General features: G+C 43.2%; 1 protein-coding gene across 1 annotated transcript in view; it reads right to left on the bottom strand.

Moving 5' to 3' along the window:
- Nucleotides 1–27,749, bottom strand: part of COG2 (component of oligomeric golgi complex 2) — a 128,465-nt gene that overhangs the window by 55,274 nt on the left and 45,442 nt on the right. The window contains exons 9-10 of the mRNA XM_075862463.1: nt 26,815–26,941; nt 16,874–17,013 (exon numbers count right to left, since the gene is read on the bottom strand). Coding sequence (XP_075718578.1) covers nt 16,874–17,013; nt 26,815–26,941 — 267 coding nt within the window. The remainder of the gene's footprint in view (nt 1–16,873; nt 17,014–26,814; nt 26,942–27,749) is intronic.

Genomic DNA, 27,749 nt, shown 5'->3' with positions numbered 1-27,749 from the left:
GCAAACGTGAGTATGCCAACAATAGCCAGCAAGGGAACTAGTAGTTCCCTTGCCAATCCCCATGTAACAGATCAGTTTTTAACGGTTGTTACATGTATTGACAGCCGTTAAAAACTGATCCATTGACTTCTATGGGGGCGGTCAGGCCATTAAAACGGCCAAAAATAGGACATGTCCTATTTTTTGACGCCCATTATTCACGGCCGTTAAAAAAACGGCCGTGTGAATGCACCCATAGAATATCATTGTTCTGAAAACGGCCATGTGAAAGCCGTTAAAAGGACGGCCATCACATGGCCGTTTTTCACTGTCGTGTGAATGAGGCCTTAGTTAAAACTGATAAGCTCAGTCTCTACAGGTGGGGTATAGTCTGTGTAGGAGGAGGTACCACTTTTTTTTTTTTTTAAATCAGACAACTGTTTATTGAAAATATATAGCATACATCTTTCATCTGTTACATTTCCACATTAGCAAAAAAGCTACATTATATAGAACATCTTCTCTTGTGGACTCTGTACATACATTATATATTTCCTATACATGTCCTCAATAACAGCCCCACCCCCCAACATTAACTCCCGTTTGTACCCCTTCCTTCAGCCCATTCCCCTCCCTGCGCGTCAATGTCCCTATTCCTTGGTATCTCTCACTCCACTTCTACTGACCTGCCAATCCATAGCATTGTGCCCATTTACCCCATTGCTTATCATATTTATGAATCGCTCCACGTTTCATATAGATCCTTCGTTCCAAAGTCACCATACAAGTAACATAACTCACTAGTTCAGAAACCTCCGGGGGATCCCCCTGTAACCAGTATTTAGCAATTAGTTTTCTTGCGTGATATAATACTTTCTTAATGGATAATAGTTCAGCCCCATCCTCTTCCACCCCTCCTATGCAGCCCAGCAAATATATCTTAGGGTCCAGCTGCAATTCCCTGCCATATACCCGAGTCACCATTTCTCTAACCTCTCCCCAATATCCATGCAGCCTCGGGCAGCTCCAGAACATATGTTTCAAATCCGCCCCGTCCAATGAACATCTCTGACACTCCATCGTAGATCTAAGCCGCATTTGCCAGAGCACCTTAGGCGTTCTATATACTCTGTGCAGAAGAAAAAGTTGCGACCTCCTATGCGCTACACTGAGGGAAAGGACTTTTGGTGATTCCAATATTTCCCCCTACTCGTCCTCCCTCAATGTTCCCACATCCCTTTCCCATTTACTTTTCGTTTCAATAGTTTTTTATTGTTTTTCAAGCATAGAACAAGACAGTATATTCACATTACCTTGTGGAGAACAGTATCCACACATATTCATACAACAGTATTCATACAGTAAAATTTACAATAGGTAATACATAATTGAATGAGAATTCGTTCTGGGATATGAAGAGGACAAAGTAAACATTCGTTGTGTTCATCGCAATATCCCGAACTCAATCAAGATATACATAACCGTGTAACATAAACATCAGAAAGTATGAAAGAAAAAGAAACAGAACTTCGTGCAAAGATTTTCTTCCAATATTTAACCAAATTTTTATCATCCTTGGGGAGAAGGGAGCAGGTTCTATTACCAGCTTTCACGTGTCTATAAATAACAAGTTATGGGGTGAAAGAAGTGCTCTGGGTCCACGGATTCCATATGGAGTAAAATTTTTGGTGGTTCCCATTTCCCAATGCAATGGTTTTCTCATACGTGTATGTGGTGTTTATCAGGCCTTTTAGTTCCCCTATGAGGGGAGGAGAGGTCTCTTTCCAGTGTCGGGTTATAACCAGTTTCACCATTGCCAATATTTTGCAAACCAGGCATCTAATCTTCACCGGATATTTATCTAGATCGAGAAAGAGTAGTGCTATTTGAGGGGCTTGAGGAATTCGACATTGAGTAACAGTATGTATGAGACGAAACGTTTGACTCCAATATGTAGTCAATTGAGGGCATTCCCAGAGTACATGAAATAGTGTTCCTATGTGTCCACAACCTCTCCAGCATATAGGAGAAGCGCCGGGAAACATTTTGTGGAGCTTATCTGGTGTGAAGTACCATCTCAGGGATGTCTTAACCGCAGTTTCCAGATGCTGAACACAAGGTAGCGCTATATGTATAAGTTTAAAGGAGGCCATCCACATGGATTCATAAAAAGTAAGGCCGATGTCTTTTTCCCAGACTTTCAAAGGACGAGATTTGGAAAAGCTACAGTTGAAGTTCAATGTGTTGTATATACCTTTGAGCCCTTTTTGGTGGTTCGAGAAGATCCCAAATAAAGTAAAGTTGCATGAGGCCGTAAAATTGTTGTTTTTTGAGGCGCAGTGCCTAATTTGTAGATACTTATAGAAATCAGAGTTAGGGAGATCGTATCTGGAGACTAGATGTTCGAAAGTAACAAACTGCTCTTCCTCAAACATTTGAGAGATGTTAAGTATACCTTTGTCTATCCAATGAGAGATGTCTAGATCAGGGATTAAAAGCATAAGGAGATCCAAGGGGATATATTTTTTAGGCAGTGTGCCCCGGGTGTGTGCATTGCTCTGACTGAACGACCAGCACTCCAGGGAGGTTTTTGTCATTGGTGATACGTCGCAAGGGGGGGAAGCACCCCAGAACCCCAAAAACAAAGCCGTTTTTAGATTTATTGGAGCTAAATATGATGTTTCTATTTGTAGCCACTGTTTCCCTCTATCGTTATTCCACCAGCTAGAGATCTGGGCCACTTGAGTGGCTATGTAATAATTGTGAATATCCGGGACCCCCAGTCCCCCCACTTTTCTATCTTGCGCTAGGATCTTGAACGCTATTCTCGGTTTATGCCCTTGCCAGATAAATTTAGAAAGGATGGATTGGGCCGCAGAGAAGAATTTCTTAGGTACTTTAATGGGAAGGGCTCTAAATAAATATAATAATTTAGGAAGAAGCATCATTTTAAAAGCCGCTATCCTTCCCAGCCACGACACTTCAAATTTAAGGAGATTGTTTGTATCAGTTTGTATGATCTGTAGTAGAGGAGCATAATTGGCCTTATATAAGTCTTTGAAAAAGGGGGTTAACGTAATTCCAAGGTATTGAATTCCCTTCAATTTCCAGTCGAACGGGTATTTTGTTTTAAGAAAATGTAATGTAGACTGGTCTATGTAGAATGGTAACACCTGGGTCTTCTGGGTGTTTAATTTATAGTACGATAACTTCCCGAAGGCGTTGATTGTATCCATGACTGAGGCAATGGAGGCCTCAGGATGTGATAGGGATAGGATAATGTCGTCAGCATATAGGGATATGATATGTTTTTTGTCTGCGAGAGGGATGCATAGAATTCCAGCGTGGTGTCTGAGATGCTGAGCCAGCGGTTCCATCGAGAGGATGAAAATTATGGGGGATAATGGGCAACCCTGACGAGTCCCGTTAGATATCCGAAAATCATCGGAAAGAACACCATTATTATATACTCGTGCCGAGGGTGTGCAGAATATAACGCCATCACTGCATTTAATATTTCTCCGCCAAACCCCATTTCCCTCAAGGTTGAGAAGACATACGACCATTTAACCCGGTCGAAGGCTTTCTCCGCATCCAGAGCCATCAACACTGCAGGAATCTGACGAGATTCAATAATGTTTAGCAAATTCAGGACTTTTCTGGTATTATCTGGGACTTGACGCCCTTTAATAAAACCAACTTGATCCAGACCTACTAACGAGGGCAATAGAGGTGTGAGTCTCTGGACAAGTATTTTGGCGTATAATTTTAAATCTGTGTTGAGGAGTGAAATGGGTCGGAAATTCTGAGGGCTGTCCATAGCTTTCCCTGGTTTAGGAAGTGTGACAATAAGGGCTGCTTGGTTCTCTTTTGGAAAGGAGCCCGCCCCCACAGCAGTTTGAAAGAAATTTCTGAGAAAAGGGGTCAAAATAGTGGAGTATGTTTTGTAATATAAATTAGTCAGACCATCTGGTCCTGGAGATTTACCTTGTGGCAGGGAGTGAATAGCCCTCAGAATCTCCGAAATTGTGATCGGCGAGTTCAAGGAAAGGAGTTGGTCTGTCGATATGCTGGGAAGGGAGGCTCGTTTAAGGACGTCCTCTATGTTTGGAGGAGTGGGAGGTTCAATAAAGGGGTCATCTTTTAAGTTATACAAAGAAGAATAATATTTTCGGAACTGATCCACTATATCTCTGGGGTCTAAAATTTTGTTTTGAGTCAAAGGATCCCGCAAATATGGGATTCTAGTTTTTTGATGGTGGGCTTTGAGGCGTGACGCCAACAATTTCCCTGATTTGTTGTTTTGAGAATAGTATCTGGCATTCGTTTTCCTAAGATTCTTTTCATATGATGATAACAAACAAAGTCGGAGACGCTGTCTTAGGCCTAAGAGTTGCTGTGCTAAGCTTGCTGAAGGGGAAGCTTTGTTTTTTTCATCTAGCGAATGAATCTCGTTCATTAACCCCTTCAGGACCAAGCTCATTTTGGCCTTCAGGACCAGACCCATTTTTTCAAATCTGACATATTTCACTTTATGTGGTAATAACTCCGGAACGCTTTTACCTATCAAAGTGATTCTGAGATTGTTTTCTCGTGACACATTAGACTTTATGATAGTGGAAAAATGTGGTCGATAAATTCAATATTTACCAGTGAAAAACACCAAAATTTGGTGAAAAATTGCAAAAATTTGCATTTTTCTAAATGTAAATGTATCTGCTTGTAAGACAGGCAGTTATACCACACAAAATTGTTGCTAATTAACATCCCCCATATGTCTACTTTAGATTGGCATCGTTTTTTGAACATCCTTTTATTTTTCTAGGACGTTACAAGGCTTAGAACTTTAGCAGCAATTTCTCACATTTTCAAGAAAATTTCAAAAGGCTATTTTTACAGGGGCCAGTTCAGTTGTGAAGTGGCTTTTAGGGCCTTATATATTAGAAACCGCCAAAAAGTCACCCCATTTTAAAATCTTCACCCCTCAAAGTATTCAAAACAGCATTTAGAAAGTTTCTTAACCCTTTAAACGTTTCACAGGAATTAAAGCAACGTAGAGGTGAAATTTTCAAATTTCATTTTTTTTTTGCAGAAATTCATTTTTATTCTATTTTTTTTGTAACACAGAAGTTTTTACCAGAGAAACGCAACTCAATATTTATTGCCCAGATTCTGCAGTTTTTAGAAATATCCCACATGTGGCCCTAGTGTGGTAATGGACTGAAGCACCGGCCTCAGAAGCAAAGGAGCACCCAGTGGATTTTGGGCCTCCTTTTTATTAGAAAATATTTTAGGCTCCATGTCAGGTTTCAAGGGCTCTTTCGGTGCCAAAACAGTGGAAATCCACCAAAAGTGACCCCATTTTGGAAACTACACCCCTTGAGGAAATTATCTAGGGGTATAGTGAGCATTTTGACCCCACAGGTTTTTTGCAGAAATTATTGGAAGTAGGCCGTGAAAATAAAAATCGTCATTCTTTCAAAGATTATGTAGGTTTAGCTAATTTTTTCTAATTTCCACGAGGACTAAAGGAGAAAAAGCACCACAACATTTGTAAAGCAATTTCTCCCGAGTAAAACAATACCCCACATGTGGTTATAAACGGATGTTTGGACACACGGCGGAGCTTAGAAGGGAAAGAGCGCCATTTGGCTTTTGGAGCTCAAATTTAGCAGGAATGGTTTGCGGAGGCCAGGTCGCATTTGCAAAGCCCCTGAGGTACCAAAACAGTGAAAACGCCAAAAAAGTGACTCCATTGAGAAAACTACACCCCTTGAGGAATCCATCTAGGGGTGTAGTGAGCATTTTGCCCCCACAGGTGTTTCATAGATTTTATTAGAATTGGGCAGTGAAAATAAAAAAAATCCTTTTTCTTCAATAAGACGTAGCTTTAGCTCCAAATTTTTAATTTTCTCAACAAATAAAGGAAAAAAAGAACCCCAACGCTTGTAAAGCAACTTCTCTGGAGTACGGCAATACCCCACACGTGGTCGTAAAATGCTGTTTGGGCACACGGCAGGGCTCAGAAGGGAAGGAGCGCCATTTGCTTTTGGTGTACAGATTTTGCTGCATTTGGTTTCTGGTCGCTATGTTGCATTTGCAAAGTCCCTGTGGGACCAAAACAGTGGATCCCCCCCAGAAGTGACGCCATTTTGGAAACAACACCCTCAAGGTATTCACCTAGGGGTGTAGTGAGCATGTTAACCCCACAGGTGTTTTGCAGAAATTCGTGTGCACACGATGTGGGAGAATGAAAATGGGAATTTTTCCTTAGATACGCCAATATGTGGTGCCCAGCTTGTGCCACCATAACAAGACAGCTCTCAATTATTATGCGGTGTTTCCCTGTTTTAGAATCACCCTACATGTGGCCCTAATCTTTTGCCTGGACATTCGACAGGGCTCAGGAGTGAAAGAGTACCGTGTAAAATTGAGGCCTAATTTGGCGACATATAAAGTATTGGTTCACAATTGCAGAGGCTTTGATGTGAAATAATAAAAGAAACCCCTGAGAAGTGACCCCATTTTGGAAACTGCACCCCTCAAGGCATTTATTAAGAGGTGTAGTGAGCATTTTCACCCCACGTGTCTTTTCCATAAATGATTGCGCTGCGGAAGGTACAAATTAAATAGTTTCCCTAGATATGCCAATTCAGTGTCAAATGTCATGCCCAGCTTGTGCCACTTTTTTTTTTATATACACCGTTCACCGTACGTTATAAACTACATGTTACCTTTATTCTGCGGGTCAGTACGATTCCGGCGATACCAAATTTATAGAACTTTTTTATAACTTTTTGCACAATAAAATTACTTTTGGAAAGAGAATGTATTTTTTCTGTCGCCAAGTTGTGAGAGCCATAACTTTTACATTTTTTCGTCGATGAAGCTGTGTGAGGGCTTGTTTTTTTTGCGAGACGAGGTATAGATTTTATCGGTACCATTTTTGGATACATGCGACTTTTTGATCACTTTTTATTTCAATTTTTGGAAGACAGTGACCAAAAAAACAGTAATTATGGCAGTGTTTTTGAGGTTTTTTTTTACGGCGTTCACTGCGCTGGATAAATAACATAATAATTTTATAGTTCAGGTCGTTACGATCGCTGCGATACCAAATATGTATGGCTTTATTATTTTTTTCAATAATAAATGACTTATAAGGGAAAAAGGGCGATTGTGTTTTGTGTTATTATTTGAAACTTTTATTGTATGTTTTCCAACTTTTATTTTTACTTTTTTTACACTTTTTTTTACACTTTTCTTTAGTCCCACTAGGGGACTTGAATGTCCAACTATTTGTTTGATGTTCTAATACATTGCACTACCTATGTAGTGCAATGTATTGGAACTGTCAGTTGTTCACTGACAGCAAGCCGATTAGGCTCCGCCTCTGGGCGGGGCCTAATCAGCTTACGTAATGGCAGACAGGAGTCCATTGTTAGGGCTCCTGTTGCCATGGTAGCAGTCGCCAGCCTTGCCATCGCATGGCAAGGCTGCCGATTTTCTACAAACCTCTAGGATGCAGCGATCACAATGGATCGCTGCATCGAAGGGGTTAATGCCAGGAATCGGAGCTAGCTCCGGTTCCTGGCGATAGATCGGGGTGTCCGCTGTTACATACAGCGGACACCCACTGCTGATGACGCCGGCTCAGCTTCTGAGCCGGAAGCTGAGCCGGCGCCATCTTGCCGATGTTACCGGAAGCCTCCTGGGCCCCGCCGACGACGGGGCATAGGAGGATTCCGTTACAGGCTGATCGGGAGGTAAGCATTAGCCCTCCGATCGCCTTTGCAGCCACCGGCAACCCAGTGATCACGTTGCTGGGGTGCCGGTGGCTATAAACTCCTCACATGCTGCGATCTCTATTGAACGCAGCATGTGAGGGGTTAATCGGTCGGATCGGATGCTAGCTCCGGTCCTGGCCGATACCTTAGGGTGCCAGCTGTAACATACAGCTGTCACCCGGTGGTGATGTCGCTGGCTCAGCTCCTGAGCCAGCTTCATCTCCATGACGTATATTTACGTGAAAAGGCGGTAAGCCACCGATTTTAATGACGTATATATACGTGATCCGGCGGGAAGGGGTTAAGGAGGAAAGCTCTGCATTGTGTTGTTTTTTTACTATGTGCCCAATGCGGATAAAAGTGCCCCTAATGTACGCTTTGTGCGCATTCCAAAGTGTGTTTGTTTTGATATCAGGCGTATTGTTTGTCTCAAAATATTCAGTGAGATCTCTCTCTATTTGTTGTTTATATGTGGGATGGGACAGTAGGAAGGAGTTACATCTCCATAAATATGTTTGAGGAGAGTCATACTTCTCAGCAACAATCAGCGTGATCGGAGCGTGGTCGGACCATGTTATGTCCCCAATGGATGCGGACTTGGACCCAAACAGAGTGTCCCTATCCACTAGAAACATATCGAGTCTGGAATAACTATTATGTGTTTGGGAGTGGTAAGAGAAGTCTCTCTCAGAGGAGTGTTGGTTGCGCCACACATCATGCAATTCCGCTTTCCAGAATAAATCTGCAATTGTGACATGGGAGTGTCGGGAATGAGAGGTTGAGTCCAACTCCGCATCCATTACAGCATTAAAGTCCCCGCAAATGATCAGTTTACCTTGTTTATGTTTATCAATCAAGCGGAGGATTTTGTGTAGAAAGTGAACCTGGCATTTGTTAGGAGCATACAATGAGAGAATAGTATATACAACATTATTCACAGAGCACACAAGTAAGATGTATCTACCATTAGGGTCCGTAAGTACTGAAAGCATTTGAAAGGCAACCGTATTTTTGATTGCCAGCAGCACCCCTCTCGCTTTAGAGGAATGATGAGATTGAAATATATGAGGGAAAAGTGGGTGTTTGATACGGGCTCCATCTTTGTGTAGCAGGTGAGTTTCCTGCACACATAGGACATCGCAAGCCAACTGTTGGGCCTCCTTCCACATGAATGTACGTTTATGAGGGCTATTCAGACCATTAACATTCATGGATGCAAATTTAAGAGCCATAGTGGGGGTAGGAGTGCTGCGGGCCTTCAGGTACATATGATAAATATGTCAATAGTACAAGCAATACATATTCCCTCATACCTTGAAACATTAGAAGTAATGACACTTTATAGGTATTAAAATAAGTTGCGACTATGTCAGGAGAAACAAAATCTGCACGAAACACAGTAACATAAAAAAAAGAACGGAATGTCCGTAAGAACCAAAAAAAAGAAAAACATCTGAACAAGACCATTGTTCAGTAAAACAGAGGGTAAAAAGTCAGCTTGTAGACTGGATAGCACGAAAGAACTGCAAAAGAAGGCACTATTGCAGATGGAGATATACAGTACCTCAGTGCTTTGCTCGGGTGCGAGATTTGGCCCCTCTCCACTCGTTCTCAGCGTGTCGAATAGGAGAGCCAGAAGTTGGTAACGAAGTCGAGGAAGATTTGACGGGAATATTCCATGACAGCAGCAAGGAAGTCCCTTCGTCTACAGACCTGATCACATGTAGCGTGTTATTCCTGTGTACCAGCAGACGAACAGGGAAACCCCATTTGTAAAGAATTCCCTTGTCCCGAAGTGCTGAGGTAACTGGAGAAAGCTGTCTCCGGAGTTGGAGGGTAGCTGCTGATAGATCCGCATAGATGGAGACCGTCTTGTACTGGGCAGGGAACGCATCTTTTTGTCTGGACGCCAGCATGAAGCGGTCCTTGATGTGGTAGAAGTGCAGTCGAGCAAGGACATCTCTTGGTATTTCTTCCGCCAGATGCTTCGGTTTCGGAACTCTATGAGCTCTGTCGATTATTAAATCTCTAGGGGTACAGTTGGGGAGCAATGCTGTCATCAGCCCTTGAATGTACTGGGCTAGGTCTTTTGCGGCTACTGTTTCTGGAACTCCCCGAAATTTAACGTTGTTACGTCGTGAGCGGTCTTCTAAATCAGCGATCTTCGCTCTGATTTGCGACATTTCTGCCTCTAGATCGTAATGTGCGTCAATCAGAGCATTGTGCGAAGTTGCATAATCGCTCATTTTTGATTCCGTGTGTTGTACTCTGTCCTCAATCTCATGAATGGCCTCGGACATAGGTTTGAGCAATTGGGCAAAGCCCACCTGTATGGAGCGCTGTAAATCTTGCAACATCATTTTAAGGGAGATTTCAGTAATGAAATTAGAGGAAGGAGGCGCAGATTCAGGCCAATCAGATTGTGGAGCTATGGGAAGCACAGGGTTCTCAGCAGGGTTTTCTCCTACCTCTAGATGCTCTTGTCTTCCGGGGCCGCGTGTGACAGGGGAGGAAGGAGAGTGAAGCTGTGAGCCACGTGTTGTGGTCTCAAGATGGCGGCCGCTGTGATCCAGAGAAGGCGGACCCGTAGCCATAGGTGAGTTACCGACCTGTGTCCCTCTTGGTAGTGGAGTCGGCGGAGCTGAGCTGCTTCGCCTCGGCATGGCAGCGGAAGGCACGGAGGGGGAACCCGGATCAGACGCCAGGGAACCAGCCTGAGAGCAGTCGTCGGCACCATCTTGTCCCGACATGCGGCGGCGCGGGAGGTAGAAGTCCGTCAGTTTCGCTGGTTTAGCGACGGTTCTCTTTTTCCTGGGCATCCCAGGAGATGATCGTTATCCGTTGTGGATAGTTTTTAGAAGTGTACCAAGGTACAATTCGGTAGAAGTCGTTTGTGCAGTGCGGAGCTAGTCCCTCACACAGCCATCCAGTCCGGTAGCCAAGCCACGCCCCAACCCCATTTACTTTTAACCTCCGCCATCGGATCCTTTCGAAATTTGAGAAGCAGCGTGCCATACAGCAAAGATATAAGCCCTTTCATGTCTCTTGCCTCCAGTATCTGCTCCACCACTCCCATACCGGAACAGCCCAAATCTAGCACTCGTGCCTGGGCTTGTGCCGCATGCCGCAGACATTGATAGAACAACCTATGAGGGAGGTCAAACTCTTCCTAGAACTGCGAAAATAGTTTAAAAGTTCCCTCGTCATATAACTGACTCACCAATCGAACTCCTTTTTGCTCCCACTCCTGAAATCCCTCCAGTGTGTTAAACTCCCAGAGGTATGGGTTGTTCCAAATGGGCATATAATTGGAACACCCCGTAACTCCCAGTATGGCCTTACATTCCCACCAAACCTTATGAAGCAATAACAAGGTAGGTTTTCCTCTCGCCTCCCACTTCAATTTGTGGGATTCCAAGGCCTCTAGCATACTCATGCGCTGTCCCAAGTAGAATAGCAGCTTCCCCCTAGAGTCCCAATCCTCTCTGTCTTTCCAGCCTGCAAAGTGCTGCAACTGAGCCGCCAAGTAATATATCCACACATTTGGAACAGCCAACCCACCCTGCTCCTTTGGTAACTGCAATTTTTCCATTTTAATCCGAGGGATCCCCCTTTTCCACACCAAGTCCCTGAACAGGTTATGAATCCTCCTAAACCACTACTTAGGCAACCACACTGGAGCATTATGCACCACGTAAAGAATCTGAGGCATTAAGATAATTTTTATTAAATTTGCACGTCCCAGTGCTGAGAGCGGTAGCCCAAGCCAAATTTTGGATCTCTCTCTTATGTTCTCCAATAATGGTTTCACGTTTAGAGCAACAAAGTCCTGCACCCTTGCCGAGACTGTAATCCCTAGGTATTTAAATTCCTTCACACAAGGTATATTCACGCATCTCACCACCAACGGCAAACTCAGAGGGGTAAGCGACAATAGCACTGACTTATTCCAATTGATTCTTAACCCCGAGAATTTACCAAAGCTCTCCAGCACATTCATAACTGCCGGTAACGACCGATCTATTCCCCTCAAAAATAACAAAACATCATCCGCATATAGGGCTATACGTTCCTCCAGATCCCCATACCTAAAAATCCTTCTATATCCGGATGCTGTCTCACAACATTCGCCAAGGGCTCAATTGCCAGAGCAAATAACAGCGGGGATAACGGGCATCCCTGACGCGTCCCCCTCTCCAAAGCAAAGGTCTCTGACATCCTCCCGTTAGCTCGAATTCTGGCCACTGGCTGCTTATATAATAGTCGTACCCAGGTGATAAAGTTGTTTCCAAACCCCATGCGCTCCATCACCGCCCACATATATCCCCATTCCACACTATCAAAGGCCTTAGCGGCATCCAGGGACAGCACTGCCCTAGACCGTGTGTCATCAGTATCCGCCTGTATATTCAGGAACAACCTCCTCAGATTAACTGCCGTAGATTTCGATGACATAAACCCCGACTGGTCTGGGCCAACGATGGTGGTCACTACTTTCGTCAGTCTATAGGCAAGAATTTTTGCGAGAACTTTAACATCGGAGGTCAACAAGGAAATTGGTTGATAGGATTCAGGCAAAGTCTTATCCTTCCCCTCTTCAGGAAGAACTACTATGGCAGCCTCAGACATTGACCGCGGCAAACGTCCCCTCTCAAAACCATCCTGGAACACTACCAATAACTCTGGTAAAAGCACATCACCGCAGGTCTTATACAGCTCCACTGGTATGCCATCTAGCCCTGGTGCCTTTTCATTTGCCATCGAACTCACCGCTAGTTGCATTTCTTCCAGAGTTAGTGGTGCCTCTAGCTCTTCCCTATCCTCTGCCGTCAGTGTGGCCCACGTCTTACCCTCTAAATAGTCTGCTAATAGCGTTCCCGTGTAGTCAACTTTAGAGCTATACAGTTCAGTATAATAAGATTTCAACGCCTTCAGCACGTCTCCTGTTTCTTTGACCAACACCCCGTCTCTATCCTGTAAGCAATGGACAAACGCACTATCTTGAGCAGGCCTAGCTATAGTGGCCAACAGTCGGCCCGTCATTTCCCCCTCCTCATAATATTTCTGCTGCATAAAAAGTATTTTATTAGCCGCCTGTTCCATCACATGTTCCCTCAATTTCTGAGCAACCTTCCATTGAGCAAGCGTATCTGCCGTGCAATGTGCAACATGACTCTCTTCCGTTAATGTTACCCTATTCGACAGGTCCATGCCCACTTGTTTCGTCCTATTCTTAACGGCCGTGATCTCCCGTATATACACCCCTCTAATATATGCCTTCATCGCATCCCATAAAACATCTACAGGGACTGTGCCGGAATTGAATTCAAAGTATTCTTGCAAGCTCAAGGCTATTTTTCCCCCCCTAACAGTTGAATCCAGAACGGATTCAGCCGCCAGTGCATTCTATGTCCTCCTTCCTGCGGACTGGTTCTGACTTTCATTAGTATCGGAGAATGATCGGACAGCAAGCGCGGCAAATATTCCACCTCTTCAACACACATGACTCCCAGACTATTACTGAATATCAAATCCAATCTGGACAATGACCCGTATGTAGAAGACAACCAGGAATATTGCACAGTAGATGGCCATTTAGCTCGCCACACATCCGTAAACACAACCTCAGTCATATATTTCCCGAATGGAGTCAGACCAGTTTCCCCTCCCTCCCCAGTCCTCGGGAACTTATAATGCGTCTTATCCATTATGTTATTGAAGTCTCCCATTAGTATAGTCGGGACCACCGGCCAACCAGTCAATTTCTCCAACACTTCTCGTATAGGAACCACAGAGTATGGGGGAGGCACATACAGTATCACTATAATACACTCCCAATTGAATAGTTTACAATGTATCCCCACATATCTACCCTCCCGATCACTGAATGAATCCATGCAGCTAAATGGCAAATTTCGGTGTATCAGGAGACTAACCCCTCTTGAGTATGTGGAATGAAAGGAGTGGAAACTGTGTCTGATCCAGACTCTATGCGTCTGATGGGCCGTGTCTTTGGTAAGGTGAGTCTCCTGCAGTCCCACCACCCCAGCAGACTGTTTCTTCAGTGAATCAAAGATAGCCCTGCGTTTTGTAGCTTCCCCCATACCCCTTACATTCCAGGACACGAAGTTTACCCTTCCCCCCCATCTAATCAAGGCTTGTATTTGACATTGAGATATACCATATAATACAATACACTTCTGAGTATGACGCGCTTTAACCTCCCACCCCCCCCCCCCGCCCGCAACACATTCCCTTCTCCCCTGTCATGTCTCTTATCTCCCCACCTTGCCATAAACTTACCCTCCTGAGAGGGCCAGGGCAGGCGAACAACTCGCCCTTATTAGGACACTTCAGCACCTTATTCACAATGTAAAAATACATGTAAAATATTCTATGCAATGTACCTCAGAAGCTCCGATCCTCCCGCCACCAGAATACAGCATATCTATGTCATTTTCACATTTTAAATAACCATGTCACATTTAAACTGACAATATTTCCCCCCCCCCCCTTCCCTATATCTGAGAGAAAAGGACTTAAACTCCCCTGCAGACAATTTAACATTTTAGCATATAACCGCATTTCCCTCTATAAAATCCCCTCTCCCTCCATCAGCAACAGTCCCTTCAGGAACCTTCCATCTCAGGTGCGCACAGCAGCTTCCTCCCGCTCCTGACGAAGACGATCCTCATGACTGTCCAGCCATCTTAGCGCATCTTTTGGGCTCTCAAAAAATTGGGCAGTCCCCAGCGCTACCACCCGCAGCTTTGCTGGATACAGCATAGAATATTGAACCCGAAGACTCCTCAGTCGTTTTTTGATATCTAGCAACTGCAGTCGTCGCTTCTGAATCTCAGCTGAGAAATCTGGATAGAAGGAAACTTTCGCCCCGTTCACACTAATATCTTGTCGTTCCCGAGCTTGTCTAAGAATCAGATCCCGATCTTTGTAATGGAGCAATTTCACCAGAACTGCCCTGGGCGGTCTGCCAGGTGGGCCAGGTCGAGTAGGCACTCTATGAGCTCTTTCCACTGCAAACAATGGCGTCAAGGATTCTTTGCCAAACACTTCTAGCAGCCATTTTTCAAAATAAGAATCTGGGTGGGCCTCTTCCACTTTCCCCGGGATCCCCACCATCCTCACATTATTTCGGCGCAGACGATTCTCTCCGCAAGGGCAGCATTCGGTCTTCCAACTCACTGACCCGACCCTCCACCGCCGTTGTGCGTTCAGACACTTTCTGTAGATCATGGCGTATGATGGAAATGTCCTCTTTACCCCCCCCCCCCACCTGACAAGTAAGCTTGGCTAAAGTGGAATTGCACTGGCTTACCGCCAAAAAGACATCTGCCAAGGTGGGTCCAGGTACTACCAGGCCATGTGAGCCTCCTTCTGATTATCCGGCACCAATCCTCCATTTTCTTCCTCGTCCGACTCCATCTGAGTCCTCAGTGGCTCAAACCGAGAGCCAGAGCCTGAGCCTTCCGCCATCCTTTCCCTGTTACTCAACGGCCCCCTGGGTACAGCAGGCTTCGTAGGTGTTTGCCGGTTAAAGCGCTCTAACCTGGATGCTGCCGCCCCTCTCACATCTCTGGGCGCCGGGAAGGAGCACGTGTCAGCGCCATCTTGCTCCTTCAGCTCCTCGTCCTCTACTGCCTTCGATTTCCGGGATCGGGTCATTATAAGCGCCGTTAATGGTCAGAAATACCGTCCCCAGGTTCTCCACCACCTCTTCTCTCGTGACAGGTATGACACCGTGTGCAAATAACACTGACAGGATACAAATGAAGGAGAATGGCAGCGGGAGTTTCGGATCCTGCTTCCTCTCACATACGCTGCTAGGCCACGCCCTGGAGGTACCACTTTTAATGCTTAGTGTCCGCCTCCTAGAGGCAGCAGCCTATACTCACCATCTGTGTCCCCTAATGACATGACCGAGAAGTCTCCAGTCGGAAGGTAGAATCCCATACAGTATTGCTATTTACACACTTTCTTAGTTATAATAGATGTGTCCATTGTATATATTGCACTATATTTTCTTACAAAATAAATTTTTATATTCATTAACCCTTTATAATGACCACCCTTTTTTGGCATTTAAAGAGGTATTCCGCTTTGGACTATCCCTACTTGTTAGAAGGGTCCTTTGGCAATAAGCAGATAACATAGCGTCACCCTGCAAATTGGAGGGAAAATTGAATAAAAATAAAAAAAAAGAAATTCCGCCGTAGTTTTCTGTATTTATTTATTTGTTTTTTTAAACTGCATGCATATTTTTTTTTTTTTAGCCCTACTACATAGTACGGTTGAAAAAAAAGACACGTCCATCAACTACTAGAGGACTTTACTAAGTGATCTTCTGATCACTGATAAAATGCGTTGGTATATTTAGTATAACAAAGCATTACTGCCTGTCAGTGTAAAACGGACAGGCAGTCTACTAGAAATAATAGGCATACAGCCATGGCAGGTCAGGCGGCATGTGTTGCACATTTTCATGTGGAAAACGAAAAATCTGCTACGCTAGAACTTGTCAATACAGTCACTGTAACGTGACAATAGGGGTAATTTATTAAGACTGGTGTTTCAAAAATGGCGCTGGAATAGGTTGTGCCTAAGTTAATAAGTGGCACATGACCGAATAAATTAGGCACATCTCTGGCTGTCAGTGTGCAAGAAAGTAAATTCTAGTGGCGTAGATTAGCGGTATAATTTATGCCAATTTCTGGGGTAAAATATAGAAGATTTATCCGGCCGTCCCCTTCTTCTTAGCTTTGCAACTTTTTGGTAAAGTGGCATGAGCGGCGCAAATGCCAAAAAAGTTGCAAAAATTTTTTGCACAAAATGCGACTTTTGCAACCTTTCTACTGCCGTAGAACATTTCATAAATTCTCCCCAATATATACATTTAACACAAGACTAAACCATACTATATGTTCCATTAAATCCTGCCAATAAACGTCAGAAAAAAAAGTTTCAAAAAACGAAAACCATTATGAAATTTGTTAACGTTTCCAATATGAGAAGAAATGTGTGTGCTTAAACGAAATCTAAAAAAAAAAAAAAAAAGATTTTGCCCAGAAGTATTGGAAAGTCATGTTTACCTTATCTGAAAATACACGGGCAAATTCCACCTATTATTAAAACTGTGGTAAGAGGGATGTGCGCGAAGTCTCTTTACACTTGCTTGTGAACCACATTGTCTTTCAAATTTTCTTAAAAAATCCATGCTAATACTGTATTTCTAAAAAACAAGAGAGCACAATATAAGGTTAATGTCACATTCATAGAGTCAGTTAAAAGGGCTTTCCCACAATGCATTGATGTCATATCAGATCTGATAAGTCAGACCCCCCTCCCCCAACAATCGGTCATTGATGTCATATTGATATACAATAAATGCTTTTTATTTTATTCTAGTACCAGCTTTCACACCAGTGCTTGATGGAGAGCAGCAATACTAGACTCGGATTACACGTTGCGATAATAGATATTTATTTTTCCCGCAGGCCTAGCAAAATGACGTGGTTTTGCCGTGATTTACTGAAAAAAAAACAAAGAATTTTTAATTGCGACGTGTGAACCCAGACTTAGACTTTTCAATCTTAAATCTTATGCAACGGTGTCTGTGGGGGAAGGGCAGATCTCATGGAGGAACAGATAATTGATCAGAGTATTAAGGCTGGGTGGACAAGGGGAGCTAACGCAGAAGACTGATCTGTACCCACTGCTAGTTCATCAGAAGCAGGCACAGAATTGTGGGCTGGGAAACAGGGTACTGTGATCCTAAAGGGCCTTTTACACCTGCCGATATTCGGCCGGTGAAGCAAGCGTCGATCAACGAGACACTGTTGCTCGGCGCTTGTTTGCTCCTGTCACACGGAGCTATGGATGGGGACAAGCAGTCGTTACTCTGATCGCTCGTCCCCATACGTTATGTCGTCAGAACGTCTCCCTCTTTACACAGGGAGATGTGCTGCCGACAACGATAATATTTACATTTTTTAAAACGATCAGCAGATGAACGAGTGTTTGCTCGTTCATCTGCTAATCGCTGCCCTGTTTACACAGGGCAATTAACGTAAACGAGCGTTCTATGAACGCTTGCCTGCCCGATCATCGCCCAGTGTAAAGGGGCCTTAAGCCTGGGCACACGTCGCGGTCAAAATGGAGGTTTTTTCCGCAGCGCGGTTTTGCCATGGTTCGGTTCAAAAAAAGCATTTTGACCTTGGCGTGACAACTTCGTTTTGAGTGTGAGAAAACATAATAGATTCTAGTGCCCACCACTTCTGGAGGGGAGGTCATGATAAACTGACAATTAGGGTATGTTCACACGCAGTGACCAGAAACGTCTGAAAACACGTAGCCGTTTTCAGACTTTTTTTTTTTTTTTAACTCCTCGCATTTTTCACGGACGTTTTTGGAGCTGTTTTTGAATGGAGTCATTGAAAAACGCCTCCTAAAACGTCCCAAGAAGTGTCCTGCACTTCTTTTGACGAGCCGTCATTTTACACGCCGTATTTTGACAGCGACGCGTAAAATAAAGGCTCGTGGGAACAGAACATCGTAAATCCCATTGCAAGAAATGGGCAGATGTTTGTAGGCGTATTAGGGGCGTTTTTCAGGCGTAATTCGAGGCATAAGACGCTCGAATTACATCTGAAACCACTGCGTGTGAACATACCCTTAGAGATGGAGCCTGCAGGAGGAGGAAAACTGCTTAAACCATTATGATCCAAAAAACATATAAGAGTATGTTCACACAGAGTTTTTTGCAGGCAGAAAATCCTGCCTCAAAATTCCGAATTTTGAGGCAGATTTTGATCTGCCTGCTCGCCGTGATATTTGCCTGCGACCATTGAGAGCCACGGGCAAAAACGCAGTGAAATTCACTTTCTCTGCCTCCCAATTGATGTCAATGCGAGGTCAGAGATGTAAACAACGGAAGATAGGGCATGTCGCTTCTTTTTCCCAAAAGACGGTTTTTCCGCTCGCGGGAAAATAATGCCTCCGCCTCCCATTGAAATCAATAGGAGGCATTTTCGGAAGTTCTTTGGCACGTTTTCCGATGCGGTTTCCGCGTAAAAAAAACTCAGTGTGAACAGGGCCTGTTCACATCACCGTTTGCTTTCCATTCCGGCATTCCTTCGGGGGTTTCCGTCGGGTGAACCCAACAACGGAAAGTGGAACCACAGCTTCCGTTTCAGTTACCATTGATCTCAATGGTGATGGAAACAACGATAATGGTTTCCGTTCGTCACCATTCCGACTTCGCTATTGATTCCGTCGGAAAACCGGAAACCTGCCAGAATGGTGACGAACGGAAACCAGTAGCGATGTTTCCGTCACCATTGAGATCAATGGTGACTGAAACGGAAGCTGTGTTTTCACTTTCCGTTGCGGGGTTCACCCGACGGAAACCTCCGACGGAACCCCGGAACAGAAAGCAAATAGTGATGTGAACAGGCCCTTACTCAAGTACACACAGACTATGGCGTATTCTGAAAATTCACGTAAAATAATAGATACACTTTAACCCTTTGGTGACCAGCCTATTTTGGACCTTAAAGAGGCTCTGTCACCACATTATAAGTGGCCTATATTGTACATGATGTGATCGGCGAGTAATGTAGATTACAGCAGTGTTTTTTATTTAGAAAAACGATAATTTTATGACGGAGTTAAGACCTATGTTAGCTTTATGCTAATTAGTTTCTTAATGAACAACTGGGCGTGTTTTACTTTTTGGCCAAGTGGGCGTTGTACAGAGGAGTGTATGACGCTGACCAATCGGCGTCATACACTTCTCTCCATTTATTTATACAGCACATAGCGATATAGCTATATCGCTATGTGCAGCCACATAAACACACTATAACGTTACTGCAGCGTCCTGACAATGAATATACATTACCTCCAGCCAGGACGTGATGTTTATTCAGAATCCCGACACTACAGGACAGCAAGCGTAATCTCGTTTGAAATGACAGTTTACAGCGTAATCTCGCCAGATTACGCTTGCTGTGCTGTAGTGTCGGGATTGTGTTAGTGAAGTGTCAGGATTCTGTATAGACATCACGTCCTGGCTGGAGGTAATGTATATTCACTGTCAGGACACTGCAGGTACGTTATAGTGTGTTTATGTGGCTGCACATAGCGATATAGTTATATCACTATGTGCTGTGTAAATGAATGGGGAGAAGTGTATGACGCTGATTGGTCAGCGTCATACACTCCTCTGTACAACACCCATTTGGCCAAAAAGTAAAAAACGCTCAGTTGTTCATTAACCCCTTAAGGACGCAGCCTAGTTTTGGCCTTAAGGCTCAGAGCCCATTTTTCAAATCTGACATATTTCACTTTATGTGGTAATAACGTGAGAATGCTTAAACCTACCCAAGCGATTCTGAGATTGTTTTCTCGTGACACATTGGGCTTCATGTTCGTGGTAAAATTTGGTCGATATATTCAGTGTTTATTGGTGAAAAATGGCAAAATTTAGAGAAAATTTTGAAAAAATAGCATTTTTCAGAATTGAAATGCATCTGCTTGTAAAACAGACGGTTATACCACCCACAATAGTCACTAGTTCACATTTCCCATATGTCTACTTTAGATTGGCATCGTTTTTTGAACATTTGTTTATTTTTCTTGGACGTTACAAGGCTTAGAACATAAACAGCAATTTCACATATTTTTAAGAAAATGTCAAATGCCTTTTATTTAAGGTACCTGTTCAGCTCTGAAGTGGCTTTGAGGGGCCTATGTATTAGAAACCCTGATAAAACACCCCATTTTAAAAACTAGACCCCTCAAAGTATTCAAAACAGCATTTAGAAAGTTTTTTAACCCTTCAGCCATTTCACAGGAATTAAAGCAAAGTGGAGGTGAACTTTGCAAATTTCATTTTTCTTGCGGAATTTCAATTTTATTCATTTTTTTTTCTGTAACACAGAAGGTTTTACCAGAGAAACACTACTAAATATGTATTGTCCAGATTCTGCAGTTTTTAGAAATGTCCCACATGTGGCCCTACTGCGCTCGTAGACTAAAAGACAAGCCCTAGAAGCAAAGAAGCACCTAGTGCATTTTGAGTCCTCTTTTTTATTAGAATATATTTTAGGCAGCATGCCGGGTTTGAAGAGGTGTTGAGGTGCCAAAACAGTAGGAATCCCCCAATAGTGACCCCATTTTGGAAACTACACCCCTCAAGGAATTCATTTATGGTTGTTGTTACCATTTTGACCGCACAGTTTTTTCACAGCACCTATTTGAATTGGGCTGTGAAATGAAAAAAATGTCATTTTTTCCAATAAAATGTCATTTGTGATCAAAATTTCTTATTTTCACAGGGAACAAAATACCCCATTTGGTTGCCCAATTTGTCCTTAGTGTGGCAATACCCCATTTGTGGTGATAAACTGCCGTTTGGGCCCATGGGAGGGCTCAGAATGGAAGGAGCGCTGTGTGTTCTTTGGAGTGCAGATTTTGCTGGATTGGTTTTCGGGTGCCATGTCGCATTTGCAGAGCCCCAGAGGTATCAAAGCAATGGAAACCCACCAGAAGTGACCCCATTTTGGAAACTACACCCCTCAAGGAATTCATTTATGGTTGTTGTTAGCATTTTGAGCACACAGTTTTTTCACAGCACCTATTTCAATTGGGCTGTGACATTAAAAAAATTACATTTTTTCCAATAAGATGTAATTTTTTAGCAAAATTTCTTATTTTCACAGGGAACAAAATGCTCAATTTTGTTGCCCAATTTCTCCTGAGTGCAGCAATACCCCATTTGTGGCAATAAACTGCCGTTTGGGCCCATGGGAGGCCTCAGAAGGGAAGGAGCGCTGTGTGTTCTTTGGAGTCCAGATTTTGATGGATTGGTTTTCGGCTGCCATGTCGCATTTGCAGAGCCCCAGAGGTATCAAAGCAATGGAAACCCACCAGAAGTGACCCCATTTTGGAAACTACACCCCTCAAGGAATTCATTTATGGGTAATGTGACCATTTAGACCCCATAGTTTCTTCACAGAACTTATTTGAATTGGGCTGGGAATTAAAAAAAAATATATTTTTTCCAATAATATGTCATTTTAGCTCAAAAATTCTTATTTTCACAAGAAATAAAATACTCCATTTTGTTGCCCAATTTGTCCTGAGTGCGGCAATACCCCATTTGTGGTGATAAACTGCCGTTTGGGCCCATGGGAGGCCTCAGAAGGAAAGGAGCGCTGTGTGTTCTTTGGAGTCCAGATTTTGCTGGATTGGTTTTCGGGTGCCATGTCGCATTTGCAGAGCCCCAGAGGTATCAAATCAATAGAAACCAATCACAAATGACCCCATTTTGGAAACTACACCCCTCAAGGAATTCATTTATGGGTGTTGTGACTATTTTGACCCCATAGTTTTTTCACTGAATTAATTTGAATTGGGCTGGGAATGAAAACAAAATTATTTTTTTCAAATAATATGTAGTTTTGGCTGAAAATTTCTTATTTTCACAAGAAACAAAATACCCCATTCTGTTGCGCAATTTGTTCTGAGGGCCGCAATACCCCATTTGTTGTGATAAACTGCCGTTTGGGCCCATGGGAGGGCTCAGAAGGAAAGGACCACCATTTGGCCTACTGGGGATTTTCTAGTGCGAAGTAATGTATGCAGAAGCACCTGAGGTACCAGTACAGTTGAAACACGCAAGAAGTGACCCCGTTTTAAAAACTACACCCTTAAGGCATTCATCTAGAGGTGTAGTGAGCATTTTGACCGGAGACCTACACCCCATAGACTGTAATGTGGGTTCTCCCGGGTATGGCAATACCCTACATGTGGCTGTTATCAGCTGCCTGGGCACACAGCAGGGCTCAGAGGGGAAAGACGAGGGGGGATAAGCTGTGTGGAGTGCATCAGGGTAAGTAAAATTGGGGTAAATTATAAACCAAGGGATGTATGATAAATTTTAAAACACTCTTTCATACAGAGCTCTGGTTATTCGGGACACGTGTCACATTGATATATTGTGTCATCCCTTATCGCCCTCTTATAGCAGACTTTGCACCTCTTTTGACTTTTTCCCTTCTTGCCAGTTTGGGGAACTTCCCCTGGAAAGTGTTGCCGCCCTGGTACGATGCGTGTGGCCCCGCTTCCAGAACTACTGGGTGCCCCCCCTTCTTGGTCACTAAAGATTAGGTTCTTGATAATCACCTCTTGAAATTCCAGGAAAGTTCCCGTCTGGCCTGCACATCGACGTAGCACGTACGCATTGTAAAAAGCCATCTGTATGATGTGCACGGCCAGCTTCTTATACCACACCGCATAGCGCTGTAGGGCTTCAGGATTTGATCTGACAAGTCCATCCCTCCCATGTACCTATTGTAGTCTAGGATGCAGTCTGGTTTGGGGGTGGCCTTTCCTTCATATATCCTAAACCTGTAGGTATACCCTGATGCACTCTCGCAGCTTATACATCTTCACGCCATACCTTGCCCTCTTACCCGGCAGGTACTCGAGGAATTCAACCCTCCCTTTAAAATGTACCCGGGACTCATCAATAGAAATACACTTCTCGGGGGTGTATGCTTGGGAAAACCGGGCACTGGAACGGTCTAATAGGGGTCTCCGTTTATACAAACGGTCAAAACTGGGGTCATCTCGGGGTGGGCACGGCTCATTATCAGTATAATGTAAGAAGCGAAGTATTGCCTCATTTATTTATTTTTTTAGGTTCCAGTTCAGTTCTGAAGTTGCTATGAGGGGCCCATATATTAGAAACCCCTATGAAATACCCCATTTTAGAAACTAGACCCCTCAAAGTATTCACAACAGCATTTAGAAAGTTTATGAACCCTTTAGGTGTTTCACAAAAATTTAGAGCAAAGTAGGAGGTGAAATTGACTTTTTTTTTTTTTGTCACAAAATCCTCTTTATACCATTTTTTTTATAACACAAAAGGATTTATCAGTGAAACGCAACTTAATACGTATTGCCCAGATTCTGCAGTTTTGAGAAATATCCCACATGTGGCCCTCGGGCGGTAATGGACTGAAGCACCGGCCTCCGAAGCGAAGGAGCACCTAGTGGATTTTGAGGCCTCTTTTTTATTAGGCACCATGTCCGGTTTGAAGAGGTCTTGTGGTGCCAAAACATTGGGAACCCCCCAAAAGTGACCCCAATTTGGAAACTAGACCCCTTGAGGAATCCATTGTAGTTTTCTTCGGGTGCATGCGGCTTTTTGATCAGTTTCTATTCTATTTTTAAGTGGCGTGGTGACTAAAAAACAGCAATTCTACTATTGTTTTTTTATTCTTTTTTTTTTACTGCGTGCACCGTGCGCTATAAATGACACATTCACTTTATTCTGCGTGGCGATACGATTACGGCGATACCAGATGTTTATAGTTTTTTTTTATGTCTTATGGCGTTTGCACAATAAAATACGTTTTGTAAACAATCATTAACTTTTTGTGTTACCTTATTCTAAGAGCCATAACGTTTTTATTTTTCAATCAATCAAGACGTGCGAGGACTTATTTTTTGCGGAACGAACTGTAGTTTCGATCAGTACCATTTTTAGGTACATGCGACTTTTTGATCTCTTTTTATTCCATTTTTTGCGAGGTGAAGTGACCAAAGAATTGTGATTGTGGTACGGTTTATTATTATTTTATTTTACGGCGTTCATCGTGCGGGATAAATAACGAAATAGTTTTGTAGTTCAGGCCGTTACGGACGCGGCGATACCAATTATGTATAGTTAATTTGTTTGTTTATATATTTTTATTAATAATAAAGGACTGATAAGGGAAAAAGGGGGATTTTTACTTTTATTACTTTTAAATCTTTTATTTTCTTATTTTTACACATCTTTTTTTAACTTTTTTTTTACTTTATTACTTTGTCCCACTAGGGGACATGAGAGCAGGAGGCTCTGATCGCTATTCTAATACACTGCACTACATGCGTAGTGCAGTGTATTAGAACTGTCAGCTACTCACTGACAGCAAGCATAGTGGGTCCTGACGTTGTCAGGACCCACTAGGCTTCCGTCTATGGCATAGCCGGACGCCATTGTTTGGTGTCCGGTTGCCATAGTCACCATCGCCGGCCGCTATCGCGTAGCAGGCCGGCGATGGCAGCTTAACCCCTAAAAAGCCGCGATCTCTATAGAACGCGGCTTTTAAGGGGTTAATCGGCGGGGACACAGCGATCGGTCCCCGCTGTAGGAGCTGCTGAACAAGACAGCAGCGTCACAGCTCCTGTATGTGTCGGGAGGACGGCCGAAACGGCCGTTACTCCCGTGACGTACTATTACGTCATGGAGCGCGAACGATACAGCTGCCATGACGTAATAGTACGTCAAGGAGCGGGAAGGGGTTAAGAAACTCATTAGCATAAAGCTAAAATAGGTCATAACATGATCGTTTTTCTAAATAAAAAACACTATAAAACATATACATTACAGCGCCGATCACATCAAGTACAATATAGGCCACTTATAATGTGGTGACAAAGCCTCTTTAACGACAGTGATTATTTTCTGTTTCTTCACCCTCGCGTTTCAAAAGTTCTAACTTTTTGATTTTTATGTAGACATCGCTGTGTTAGAGCTTGTTTTTTTGCGGGACGAGTTGTATTGCTTAATGGAATCATTTTGGGGTACATATAATAAAAACCTTTTTTGGGGGAGGAATGGAAAAAAAAAAAAACAGCAAAATAAAGTGCAGTCTTAAAGTGGCTCTGTCACCACATTATAAGTGGCCTATCTCCTAGATAAGGAGATCGGCGCTATAATGTAGGTGACAGCAGTGCTTTTTATTTTAAAAAAACAATCTATTTTTACCACTTTATTAGCGTTTTTAGATTTATGCTAAGGAGTTGCTTAATGCCTAAGTGGGAATATTTTTACTTTAGACCAAGTTGGCGTTGTACAGGGGAGTGTATGACGCTGACCAATCAGCATCATGCACTCCTCTCCATTCATTTACACAGAGCATAGGGATCCTGTTAGATCCTTATGTGCTGTCTTATACTAACACGTTTACAAAACTAAAGTGTTTAGACAGTGAATAGACATTCCACGGGATGTCTATTCACAATCTCTGCACTTCATTACTCTGTCTGTGGTAGTTACAGCGGAGGACGCGTAATCTCGCGAGATTACGTGGTAAATGACAGGTTACAAGATCACGTTTCCTCGGCTGTAACTACCATAGAAACAGTAACGAAGTGCAGAGATTGTGAATAGACATCCCGTGGAATGTCTATTTACTGTCTAAACACTTCAGTATCGTTAATGTGTTAGTATAAGACAGCACATAAGGATCTAACAAGATCCCTATGCGCTGTGTAAATGAATGGAGAGGAGTGCATGATGCTGATTGCTCAGCTCAAGAAATGTAATCTGCACACCTTGATTGTGTTAAAAAAAAAATATTTTTATTTTTGTTTCAGGATAAATGCCAGAGGCTATACGTGCAACGTCAACGTTTCGGTCGTGAGACCTTCGTCGGGCACTGAGCCGTACTGGGGACTCGATCAGCGTGTATAATGCGTTGGTAGTAGCGCTGCTATAAATTATGTCTGGCGGCTTACCGCTCTTATGGGCGCACAGCCTAAGGCATCGTTCACATCTGTGTTGGAGGCTTTGTTGGGGGCCTCTTACGCGATCTGGCCAAGATGGAAAGCCAATGGAACCCATTGAAGTCAGTCATACAACTGGACAGTGTTTCCTGAATAGCAAGGGTCATATGATGTGTTCTGGGGGTAGTTCTATTCAGTTAGTGCATGGATGCATTACCAGGACTAATCTCTGGAGTGCTTCTTTAAAATGGCACACTATATACAATAGATCCTAGGTTCTCAGCCTGGGGTACACATCATGTCTGTAGAGGCTACTCACACTGTTTATGAGGTGCAATTAATAGGTGTAGCTGCAGCACATTGTATTACCATAACCTTGGGATACTCTGATGACATTTACTACAGTAGCAGGTACTTGGCTTAGTAATATTAAGAAACATTGCTATAGATAATTAATGCTAATAATAACCTGATGAAACACGTCAGGATTCCCGGGGTTGAACAGTGAAGGCAATCTTTCTTCTAATCCTCGAGCTATCTCCGGCCAAACGGAATTCACCAAGAAGTCGTACCCTGGAACCATATCGGCTTTTTCACTAAAACATATTAATTTACTCAATTTTAAAAAACCAACACAGGACATTATTTGGTAATTAAATGAACAATTTTCTATTACAATATCTTAAATTTAGGAATGTTTGACATTAATGGCATATCCGCAAACCACCGTTCAGTCAGGTGAGTTTGCTCGGCTGTTTACGTGATTCCCCATTCATTCTCCGGCTAAATACGGCTATCACCTCATCTAGCAAAACTGGAGTCAGGGGACTCCAACTCAGAGATTTATGGTATATTCTGTGGATATACCAAAAATGTCTAAGATGGGAAATCCATTTAAAAGAAAAGGACATATCACTTCTTGTGAAACCTCGTGAAGTGATGAGACCAAAATAAAAAAAGCTTTTCTCAAATACATAACAATTAAACCAATTCCGCTCTTCTAGAGTCATAAAAGCTGTGGCCCTTTAAGAGCTGAGCAGACTTCTGCTGATGTCTCTCCACATTCAGCAGTGTCTCACCAGATTTTGACTGCTCTGTAAGACTTTCTGCATCCCCAATGTAAGATGATTTGTCTGTGTATTATGGAGCAGCAGGCTGCTGGGTAATCTAAAAGAGTCTCTCACTAAAAGCATACCTACCAACATATCAATACCCAAAATCGAACATTTAAAGGGGTTGTCCAGGAATAAAATTTTATATATATTTACTTAACTGGACATATTTAAAGATAACCTTTCACCTACCCATACATGTGCAGCTGAGTGCAGCATGTAATGGGGAGGGCTGCACAAACCCTGGGACACTTTACATATTTTTTCTACCTCCCTCCGTTATTTAGACATC

Source organism: Rhinoderma darwinii, chromosome 4, assembly GCF_050947455.1.
Source record: "Rhinoderma darwinii isolate aRhiDar2 chromosome 4, aRhiDar2.hap1, whole genome shotgun sequence".
Taxonomy (NCBI): domain Eukaryota; kingdom Metazoa; phylum Chordata; class Amphibia; order Anura; family Rhinodermatidae; genus Rhinoderma; species Rhinoderma darwinii.
Note: the sequence above shows the minus strand (reverse complement) of the source record. Positions and strands in the feature narration are given on the sequence as shown.